The sequence below is a fragment of the Python bivittatus genome, unplaced genomic scaffold (genome assembly GCF_059951505.1).
Source record: "Python bivittatus isolate LINGU-HERP-01145 unplaced genomic scaffold, Pbiv_v1 ctg000840_np1212, whole genome shotgun sequence".
In the NCBI taxonomy this organism is placed as follows: Eukaryota; Metazoa; Chordata; class Lepidosauria; order Squamata; family Pythonidae; genus Python; species Python bivittatus.
Window position 1 is genome coordinate 22,048,519 of NW_028277113.1, and position 12,172 is coordinate 22,060,690.

General features: G+C 35.3%; 1 protein-coding gene across 3 annotated transcripts in view; it reads right to left on the reverse strand.

Moving 5' to 3' along the window:
- ATP9B (ATPase phospholipid transporting 9B) overlaps positions 1-11,417 on the reverse strand; it is a 174,542-nt gene extending 163,125 nt beyond the window's left edge. The window contains exon 1 of one of the 3 annotated variants that reach the window (XM_088131013.1): positions 11,182-11,417. In XM_088131013.1, coding sequence (XP_087987139.1) covers positions 11,182-11,276 — 95 coding nt within the window. In that variant the 5' untranslated portion in view covers positions 11,277-11,417. The remainder of the gene's footprint in view (positions 1-11,181) is intronic. The other 2 variants (XM_088131011.1, XM_088131012.1) reach the window with 2 other exon arrangements.
- Between the last annotated feature and the right edge of the window lie 755 nt (positions 11,418-12,172).

Sequence of the window (12,172 nt, forward strand, 5' to 3'; positions counted from 1 at the left end):
ACTTGCTGTTAAGCTTTTTGGTGTCGCCTCAAGTAAGGTTAGTGTTCTTTCTCTTCATACTGTACTGTACTGTACTTGGTTTCATATTTTTATGGTTAAAAAAAATACATATGGTTCAGAACGGATTAACCTTATTTACATGGAACCTTATGGGGAAATTTGATTTGGTTCACGACCAATTTGGTTCACGACCAGAATTGTGGAATGAATTAAGTTCGAGAACTGAGGTACCACTGAAGATGGAAGTGATCTAATAGATATCGTGGTCTTTTTACAGAATCGTTAACCTTCAGAACAAATTATCAGTCATGAAATAAGACATCTTCTATGAACTGGCAACTGATTAAACAACAAAAAACAAATTGTAAAAATGATCAGTCACAAGTTAAGGATGGAAGTTCCTGAAAGATATACATTGGAACTAGGTTTCTTTTCTTAACTGCACATAAATTACCTGAAGTTAGAATTCAGGAGTGAGATGGCCAAATTTACTGATGACGATAAATTATTTAAGGCGGTTAAAACAAACACAAAAAGCAAGAATGACAGAAGTCATAAGAGTTCTAACTTGTAGAATTTAACCCCAGAAACTGTAATAACAGCTATTTTAGATTGCTTTAAAAAGAGGTAATTCTTGAAAGAGAGGACTATCACGTGCCAATTAATCATGTAATGTTTATATATTATTAACTGTTACTATATATAAACTGTAATGTTTATATAATAATAATACTGTTATTATTAATAACAGTAAAAGCAGCAAGTCTGTTGGTAATAGTTTCTGGGAATCATGAACAGAATTGTGCTATTGCAGTTACATCTTGTTTTTGGACCTTCTAGAGCAGCATTTCTTAAAGTGTGATCCGAGGACCCCTGGGGGTCCCCCAAGATCCTCTCAGGGATCTGCAAAATCAAAATTATTTGTCAGATGTTAATGATATTTGCAAAAATTTAAAACAATGTTACTCTTATTTTTTGTTTAAAAAAAGGGTTTTTCATGAAAAATATTTTATCTGTGTTAATATCAAATAGGCTTAATACTATTATTTTTACATGATTCAATAAATAAATATTCTACAAATGTGTTAATTTTAATTTTTAATACAGTAAATATAGATAAATATAACCCATACAAATACAGCTCTTTTAGGGTCCTCCATAATTTTTAAAAGTGGGAAGGGGTCCTGAGAGCAAAAAGTTTAGGAAACGCTGTTCTAGAGGATTTTGTTGATTCTTGTGGGAACAGAATGCTGGCCTAGATGGCATTCTCTGATCTGACACACTGTGGCTACTCTCACAGTAGTTAGAGGTAAGGAGAGAGAAAATTTTTGTCCATTCTCCCTCTATTATATCTCTGCCCAAATTTGTTTGGAAATTATAAATCATGCATTCATTAGATTGAATCCAGTATTGTTATTCCATTAGCATAAAGCTTCTGGAACCTCTGTTTGAATTCTGGCAAAAAAATCCAATATTCTAATTCACTGGGCAACTGTTGACCTCAATTAGTTAACTGTTGCATGTGCAACTTGTTCCTCTAGCTGCCAAACATGAATAATGCCTCTTATTTTATTTTTCTGTTAGCATAATTTGCCTCTATTCTAATATTTGCTGGAAAATATATATTTCTATTTCACATTAAAGTTCATACATATCTTGCAATTCTTTCAGAAATTACAGAAGGTAAATTATTAATTCATCTTTTAAAAAACCCAAATTTTTCAAAAGTATTTTAAAAACTAGGACTGTTATTTTAATAATATACGCAAACCAGCTTCTGAGATAACAAGCAAGTATCATGTTTAGTAACTTGACTTCAAAATGCAGCCTTTCAACTGGCAGGCAATTTATTCTTCTGCAAAAGCAATTTTCCTTTTGTGTTAAAAAAATTTAGAACAGTATTTAAAAACAATGCAATGATGAATAATGGATTTTTCACAGCAAAAAACCCTCAATTTCTTTGTAATCTAGTGTCCTATACACTTAATTGGCTGAAAAGCTGTTTTTTCACGAGTGACAATTAAATGTAAGTTAGAAACTTTGTTATAAAATAAAGAAGCTCTAAAAGTAACATGAATAAATAAATAAGAATGAAAAACTCATAGTGCTTATATGAAATCAGAGAGGTATCTTGCAAAAAATAGTTTAGTAAATAAAAAAGCATTCTGAAAAACTAAAAGAAAAGAAAGATTATAATAGGCACTTTAAAATTAAATTGAATCTAAATATCTGCAGTGAAATTTATACAAGATTATTTTTAAAAGCTTTTAAAAGGATAACTAAAGAATACATTAAATTACAAGGAAACATGATGCTTTCAGGCACCAATGTGCCCTAGATACCGCCCAGTGACTTTAAAAAGTGCTGAAAAAAATAAATATGAAGATTGCATTCTGCAAAGAAAAGCAACAGCCTCTAGTGTCATATTTATTGCATATTTATTAATAGCAGGATAATAATTTATGTGCTACTTGTTGGGTGGCAACTGGAGACTTGTTTTCTTTCTGGTAAATAGGTGTTTTAAGTCCTTCATATACTCTCAATATTCCAAATCTGCCTCTAGTTCATAAACATTGCCAATCTCTGTTTTACTCTTTAAATTATGTCTACATTTTAAAAGTACTTTTCTTTTACATTACTTCATGAACTACTAAGTAATAGCAAAATTTAAAATACAGCTACAAATACTTTATTATTAAGTAACTTATTATTACAGGTACATCCCACTGTTTCTCCAGAAATTCAAAACAGTAGTCAAATGAGGAAGATCTGTTTAATTTTTGTATATTAAATACAATCCTAGTTTATAATTTAGAGGTGCACTGTTTTTAATGGCTAGTTCATTATGAACTAATAAGTCTTCTCTACTCTCTGAATTTCTAATATCTCCTTTTTCCTTTTTGAACAATAATAGGTTTTGGAGTCATGCAAATTTATGGAGACAGAGGTACTTCCTCATGGCTATGTCCTTGAATTAATAGAAAAATTGGTCAACCTAATTTGTGCTGCCCATACAGCCTTACTACTCTTCTGCAAGAAAGCGGGATAGTGGGGCAATCCTTACAGATTTAAAAAGAAACAGTTTCAGGGCTGTGATTAGTGAATTCCTCAGCTTCTTTTCCTCTCCTACCTAGCATCACATACAGGAAGGAGACACAACCACAAAATCATTCTCCACAGCATGTGGTAAGGTGGGGTTGGGGGACTCCAGGATATTTTCCCACTTCATCCTGCTAGCCTGTCAACCAGAATTATTTCCTTCTTTCCTTCCTTCTTTTTCTCTTATTATACAACTATCAAACCATCAAACTCCTGACTATAGGACCATCAAACTCCTGAAACAGAGACAGCCTTATATAAAAGAATAAAATAAATAACTACTTCGCATTCAGGATGGTGTTCAAACACACGCTGGCAGAGCTCCCTCTTGCTTCATCCCACTCTTTTCATAAGGCTTATTAACTTGTCAACTGGAAAATTTTGGTTGTTTGTCTGTTTGTCATAGGATTATAGGAACATAGAAGATCCTGAGAGACTGATTGTCCTTTGGCCAATAAATAAATAAATCTGGTTGACAAGTCAACTCTGTGCAAACTACTGTAAGTATCCAGTCTCTCTACCTTAAAATATTAATTATCCAGGAGATGGGGAGATAGTTGGATGGATAGAGACAGAGAGACAGACAGATTCCCATTATCAAAACAAACAAAAACATTGTAAGAGCCAAATATTCAGTCTTTCTCAGAGCACAAGCCAAAATGTGCATGGACGGCAGTGTTCAGTGATCAGAAGTGGAGGGAAAGTGCCCTCCAGATTTAAACTGTCAATAGGAGCTGAGCAGATTCCTATCCCTCATTGTGCCACACCAGCCTTGTTACCAAGGAATGTAGATTATTTGTATAGCACGACATGTATTGGGGGAAGATAGAAAACACTACTTTAGAGAAGAACCTTCAAAGTTGATTTTCAGGCTGCCTCTGCGATGGGCTGGAGATATGACAAATGCTAAGTCAAGTGGGCATATCCTTTCAAAATGGATTCATGAGGGGTGAACCCTGTGCCTGCTGTATTTCCTCTGAATCGGAAGGACTCATTTTCAACTAGGATACCTATTTATCCACATGAGATTCTCAGCTGATTATCATATATGTACATCTAAAATTAACCCAGAGATTATATGCCTGAACTTCATAGTTCTATGTTTTATTAAAAGAAACTATGAAGTGCATACATATCCATAATATGGATTTAATCTTTAACTATTAATCATATACAAAATGTCCCCATTCATATATAACTATTTTCTAATTTAGATCAGGTGGAACCCACTCATTGAAAAATTTCTGCTATGACACTTTCTTAAATTATTTTATAACATATTATTTTGAACTCTTAGTAGACTGCATTAAGTTCTTGCTGAAATAACTATATGTTCACATACCTTGTTAAATAAAAATGTCATACATACCACTGTACTACCAAAAAAAGGCTCAGAGATTATAAATGACACTTCTCCAGTAATATAACAAATAGAATGTTATATTTTTAGGGTCAGTTACTTAATTTATAAGTATGGAGGTAGTACCACTCATTAAATTTTCCATGCAAGAGCATGTGAACTGTCATATATGACAGATTTCATATACCACAATTTGTAATTGGTAATTCATGAGGATATTTTTTCAGTAATTCTAGAAACAAAGACATCCAGGTTTAACAGTTCATACATTACATTTTGCGATATAAGCATACCTGAAGTAGATCAGGATTCTCTATATATAAATGCATGTCCTCAATATTCTCAGTCTTTCAGTTTAATATTATAATAAGTACTTAACTTCTGTTTTATCAGAAAAGCTATCATTAATACAAACTGAGATCACACCCCTTACTTGAGCATTCTTCCCTGAACTGGAATAATGTGTTATAATCCTGACTCATATGACCTGAAACAATTCTATTGACTGAAACAATAACTTGATGTATCTTGTTTTATTACTTCTTTTGTGGATAACACCAAAAGAAAACAAGACATAATCTCTATTTTGATCTTAAAATAAAGATACCTTGAGAATTGACTGATATATTAATACAAAGACATTGACAAAGCTTAACTATATGAACCCAGAGAATGCTTACTATTTTTGTCTAAGGTTTAAGTACTTTGTTATCAGTCACACACACACACCCCCATAAAGATATTTTAAAGGTGTAGAAAGATTTTAAAAAGGCCAGGCAATAAACATGAGCATGAGTCACATACACATTTAAGTACTGAACCTGAATCAAAAATACTTACTTGAGAAAAGATTAGATAAACAATCAGACATAGTTTTAAAGGACAACCTTTAAACATGAGTTCTAAAGTAGTATATTTCAGAAACAAGATTCAGAAAGGCAGCGCTTAAAAAGAGATGTGCTGAACTGGAAAATAAAAGAACAAATCCATTTCTTTTAACCTTTCTTCCTCCTCTTTTAAAGGGCAACTATGTAGAAGATGCTGCTTGCAGCTTCTAAAAGGCATATAATACAAAATGAATCGATAGAATCGGTCCACATTAACACTGTAATGTGGCTTATTTGGTTTGGGCTTAACTTCTTGTATTAAACTAGACATTACGATTTGTGATCATGGCTTTAAAATCAAGTCAGCAGAGGATTATTCAACAATGTGTTAACCCACTCATAAAATGGTATCTACACTGAATTAGTAGGAAGAATTAGCATACTGTACTTCATTTATGTTCCTAGTTTTCAATCTGTGTGATGTGTGAATGTGAAAAAGAATGTAGATAACAACCAGATATTCAGGAAGATAGCCTCCACCTTAGTAGGTCCATTAGATCACTATAATCAAGCAAAATTTTACTGATGATACTATATACTATAGATTGCAATACGGATTTGTTTTTCACTTGCTGTCCCTAATTTTGAAATTCCATTCTTTCTAATATTCTACAGGATTCTAGTGCTTTTATCAAAAAGACAAAAGCAGTGTCACACATGTAACCTCATCTCTTTTGCATGTGTGTGCAATACTGCAATGCACATTCAAAAGGGATGGGATTTCTGTTGCAATGCTGCAGTTCTGCTTTTGTCATTGTAAACCCTCCCCCCTGCACTTCCTGAGGACGCAGCTGCTCAAGTCTCTGTATTATGGGTTCAGTGTTTCCTGAATATGCATTTTTTTGTTCATGAATATTGTGAATTTGTAGTGTTATTATCAATATTTGCCCAGCTAGATGGTGACCAAAGTCAGAACTAGTTATCACTTGGACTGCAGCCCAGGAAATACCAGGCCTATAGGCATCGCAGAAAAGGGCAATGGTAAATCACTTCCATAAGGTTGGACGTGTCCATGCTGTCACCAGGAGTTAATTTTTCAACTGAAGCAAGGTTGTACTATATCTATCAATACTATTATATACATGCTTTTATCAATATTTTTTCATGGTTTTGTTCTATGTTATGATGTTTTATTTTTTATGCTCCATCAGTATTAGTTTTTCAATGAACAATTTAAAAATAATTTAAAATAAATAATTGTGATGGGAGTCAAGGTGAATGCTGGCTCCATGAATCAACCTAAGATTGTCAAGAACTAGCTGATACTCTCAATATTCTTAGGTGGGCAAACAAACCATCCATTAACAACATTTTGCTTGTCTTGACCAAGTTCATTTTTTATACTCACACACTAATTTAGAAAAAAAATCCATGTCTCAGCTAAATTCAATTGATAAAAAGGTAATATAGTTGGATGTCACCTGTGCTGTGGTGACAGTCAAGCCCACATTTCCTGATTATTTCTCACACCTATTTCATGTAAATCTTAAACAGCATACATTGAAAAACTGAACCCTGTAGAACCAATATCAGCCATTTGTTAGAGAAATAATTCCACAGCCCCTTTTTTGGGAATTGGTAACCCTAGTAGGCATGGAATTGCTTCTATACATCCAGTATCTAACTACTGATAATTATACCAGGTTGATAATACCAAAATCTGTTGAAAAGTTCAGAAAAATCAACAAAATCTACTTGTTTTGTGGGGAGCCAATTTAGTGAAGTGGTGAAGGTGCTGGACTGGAAACTAGGAGATAGTAAGTTCTGGTTCTCCCTTAGGCACAGAAGCCAGCTAGGTGACTTTGCCCCAGTCACTCTCTCTATCCCAACACACCTCACAGGATTCTTGTTATGAGGAAAATAGAAAGGGGGAGTATTATATACATTCCCTTGAGTTGTACAAAATGAAAGTGTAATATAAATTTAACAAATCAATAATTTTAAAATGGAATGCTGGTCAAATTATCAAGTGTTACTCAATTCAAGTTAGTTAAAATGTAGATGACATACAGACTCCAATTAATCCACCTGCCAAATGGTCAAGTAGCTTAAAAAAATTATCTTAGCAGGCAAGAATGATCATAAAAAAGGAAGTTTTATCACAATTTAATTACACTGCCAGAAAAACATGCAGTAGATTTTTGGAAATCAATCGTTTTCCTAGTTTTGAATTGCCTTCTCTTCCCCTCCTTCTCTGGGAATAATACAGATCTGATTAGTGGAATGACAGAGGAGCAACTAGATAGCAGGCTGTTCTATTTTCAGTTCCTCTCTATTACAGTCATAGACCACAGTTCCTCTTTTATATTGTTCAGTTCTATGTTTTAACTTCTATTCCTCTGCATGTACTGGTTGCTTCCTTCATAGCATTTTTCTTCTGTTCCAGAACAACCTCCTAGTTATTTCCCCTTGCATGATCATCTCTATAGTTATTCTCTATCCCCCAACCCAGTAGCTGTCTTATCTCCCAAATATACTCATCATTCCTACTTTAGAAAGCTATATTGCACCAACCTTGGTGGCTAAGAAGAAAAATACTTAATTCAGTTGTAAGAAGAGAATTCCAGAGAAAGACAATTACTGGAGAAGATCTCTTTGGAAGAAAAATAAATGGGTGTCATTTTCTATACTTTTTCATCTTGATTTTAAAAATGAATGTTTAGTGTGCTATACTTGGGCTTGTCAGAGAAGGGAAAATAGTGTTTTTTCAGAAAAAGATCTGCAAGGATCTCAGGTTTATACAAAACAATAAACTGAAACATAGAACTTGATTCTCTATTACAGTATGCATTAACTCTTATCTCAGAAAGCCAATACATAACTAAGCACAACAGTTAGTTTAGTAATTTTTCAATCATGTTCTAAGAAACCTTGAAAGTTTATCTAATTCTTCCTCAATTAGAAGATCAGTACTGACAATGAAAAGTTGTCTCTCTTTCCTTCTAAAATCCCCGGCCATAAAAAAATTATTGGGTATATATTCTGAAGTATTCTGTTTTAACATGGGACAATTTTATGAGATACAGGAAATCTGGCTATCATTTTAACTGATTTGACAGTGCATAATAGAACAGCACTCAATTAGATCAATCCATATAGAAAACATAGTCCTTGTTTCTTTAATAGTACTTTCCTCCAATCACATAGTTAAAACATGACAAATATCTGCAATATTGTTCTGATTGCAGTACCAAATAGCCCCCATTCATCACTAAAATGTAAGGAGTTTAGTAGAGGAATCTTTCAAGAACTGCTAACAGTAGTGTAATAATAAAGTTTATACTAATATAGAAAAGTTTATCATATAGTACCTTTCTGGAAGTTATTATTCCTTTATTATTGCAAACCCACAGTAAAATTTGTAATCCGCAGACATCTCCTTCAACCATATGGCATAATATTTAGGATATTTTAGGAACATGTAGTTCCTAGTACTAAGTACTATACAAGATAAGATATAAACACATTGTCAAAATTGGAGAGCTACACTAACAGTAACTAAACAAAATCCTTTTTTAGCTGTCAGTTGCCAAGAAGTACTATGGTGAGAGACTGATGAAAATGGGTAGATTTTGTGTTGAGAAAAGAAGACTGAAAGAGGATATAAGAGCAGTATTCAAAAACCTCAAGTGATATCACACAGAAGAAGGCCAGTACCTATTCTTTCTCATCACAAAATAATGATCTTTAATTACAGAAAGGCAGATTCTGGTGGCTGAATATTAAGAAGTTATATTATATATATATAGAAGTATTCAGATTGGAGATACAGTACTAACAGTTCTCTAAAGTTTGTCTCATAATACTTCGTTTCATAGCTCTGAAATAGTAACCTACAAAGCCTATGATCTAAAGGTGGTTCTTCCCTATCTAAATTACGAATATAATCTCTTTTTCTCACATTTAGAATGTTCTAATCAGTGTTTCCTGATTATTTTCTAATTGCTCTTCTTTTTATTTTATCAGAGGTTGCTTCCAAAGGTCTCTGTTTTTAGGAGCTATTTGTCAGGCAACAAATGCAATTGGAAGACAACTCTGGCATCCATGGGGGAGCATCAAGGGGGTGCAAAACATGTCCAAAGAACACAGCCTGTAGATGTGGTTCAGGATTAGTAAAGCAGAAGTCTCCCATATTATTACATAATCTGCAAAAAACTGATGATCCACGCTATGGCCTATAACAGCTGGGCCATGTGAGGAGCAAGGGCTCCTCCCTGCCATGCATTTGTCACCAAGATTTATGCCACTGGAAAAATACTACCCAATTAGGAACCCTGATTTCTTTCTACAGCTTTTTTTTTTACTTATACTTTTTAAACTAACTCAAAACCTGTGTTATATGTCAGTTATATATAAACTTATAGTTGTTATATTAAATGTGTAAATATAATAATAAATTCCATAAAAAATAGAAGCAATTTCAGGAACTGTTCCCAAATGTTTGGTAAACTGAACAGAAATTCCATTTAATTGTTTTTGTCTAATAATCTAGTGGTACTGCAATCCCTTTTCATCTACATAAATGCCAGGAAGAGCAATTAAAACCTTGGCATCACAGAAACTTTGACCCAAGCTTAAAATATTTCAGCTGTATCAACATCCTTAGTCAAGGAAAAATACTGTCTACTTCAAGCACAAATTTTGATTAGCTATCAAAGCAAGTCAAACATGTGGACTCCTGGTCATATCTTTTTGTGCAGCGATGGATAACTTTGTTTTTAGAAAATAAAAAAGAAATCTTCCAGTGGCTTTACAAATACATGTGTTTCTAAAGGCAAAATTACAACAAAACCACTTTTGACTAAATATGCATTCTTAACAGAAGAAGTTTCAATTGTTCCCAATAATTCTTTCCTGGAAACATGCTGCCAACCAATCTTCCAAGTCTCTTGTTTTGGAATTGGGCTAAAGTTTTGTAAGAAATGTCTCCTTGCAGGATCAATAACTGGGCTGAGTTAAACATCTTTCTCCTGCAAGCACCCCTAATTCCTGCAAAGTTAACCACAGAGAAAGATAAGAATCTTATTCAAGATAAGAATAAATAAATTCTCAGTACAATAAGGCAAATACAGTATGGATGAATCCCATACTACACTAATGCACTGCAGTTTTGCACAAACTGTCTGTTTTTAGAAAGCAATCTCTTTAGGGGTAAATGATATGGCTTGACTCCTAACACCTTCTGGTAGGCACAGCTTTTACTTTTCTCTTCTTTGGGGCAGAGACCAGTGTAAAACTTCTGGTCCTCACCACACTTCTTTCTAAAGTGAAAGTAGCAAGAACTCATAAGTTACTAGGTGCAAAACACTGTACCTCAAACTTTTTCCCCTCAAAACCCAAAGTGCACTGGCAATAAGAAGCTTCTGCACCACTGCAAAAGTATTTTCCTCATCTTCTTAAGGACTGAGCTTTAGATTTGAAACCTGATTCTGGGGTTCAGCATAGGTTCTGCAGAAGAGTGGAGGAAGCAGGGGCTGAGAGGGACACCTGCAAATTTAACAAAAGGCAGGCTGCTGTGACAGGAAAAGCAAGAACTTCTCTCCTGGCGGATGGGACAACCATCCTGCCCATGTACAAACAAAGCAAGCTGCTGAGCACTTGCTCAAATGCAGCTGTCCAAAGGCCTAGAGAGTTACAACGACCCAGGTTCTGGCCTCCTGGCAGAGAGAAGCAGCATTTCACGCCTCGGCAGGTGGAAGGAGAAAAGCAGCAGCTTCTCGCCCAATTCAAGTTAATCTGTGCCCACGGTCGACCCTCCCCCTCCCCCTAAGTATCCCTTGACAACCACTTCTCCATGCCTTCTCCTTCCCTTTCCATGTTCCTTCCAGTCGGTACCTGTTATGCCTCTGCGCGGCTGAGGCTTTGGTGTAATAAGCCGCCCTCCGTTGGGTGCTGCGCGGTATCGGGTGCAGAGGGATTTGATCCGCCATCTTTCTTCCCAACCCCCTATCTCTCACTCACTCTTTCCCCCGCCCTCAGCCGGAGGGATTGAATCGTCATCGTCGACGCCCCTTGACGTCACGGCGCCGCGTAATGAGCCAATGACGCAGTCAACTGTCGATGCTGGCCGAGGCAACGAGAAAGGAGAAAAGGGGAAGAAGGGGAGGGAGCGATGAGGGGGAGGGGTACGCTATGAAAGTGAGCAGCGTGTCGTGACCAATCAGCTTTTGAGGAACGCTCGTGCTTTCTCCCAGAGTCTGGGTAGAAGAAGAGCTCGCGCGAGTGTGCTAAGGGGCTGTGCAGGGTACAAGGAGCAGCGAAGGGAAACCGAAAGTCTAAGCGATCGGGAAAATCATGTAAAGCGTGCATGGAGGGGGCCTGGCTCTTCTCCTGCGATGTTTCTGAGAAATGGTGGCAACATATTATGGATTAGGAGCGGGCCTCAAAAACTATTTTCCCAGGCTTTTTAATGTAGCTATTTTAGTTTTGTGTTTTATATAATTAGTCATATTTTCATTGTACCTTGTAAGCCGCCAAGGAATTTGGTGGTATGTACCTTTTTTTTAAAATGAGTAATAAATTTTCCAGTGGGTCTCCAAGGGAAATCGGACATTTACACTGCGCTCCTGCGCGTGTTTGGTCGAAAGCTAACTGGTAAACATACTGCTTTTCAGCACGTTTCAGTTTGTAGTATGATATTTCAGAAGCTCTGATATCTTTTCCCTTTTTTTAAAAGCATACCAATATTAGCAAGCTTTTAAAGATCGGGATGTGAGAAAATTTCCATTATGATGCATTATTATGCTCTTGCATAAATGTATCTCAACCGAACTAATTATTGAGGCATTATTTTATTATTGCATGTGGTATGTCATTTGAGGGGAAA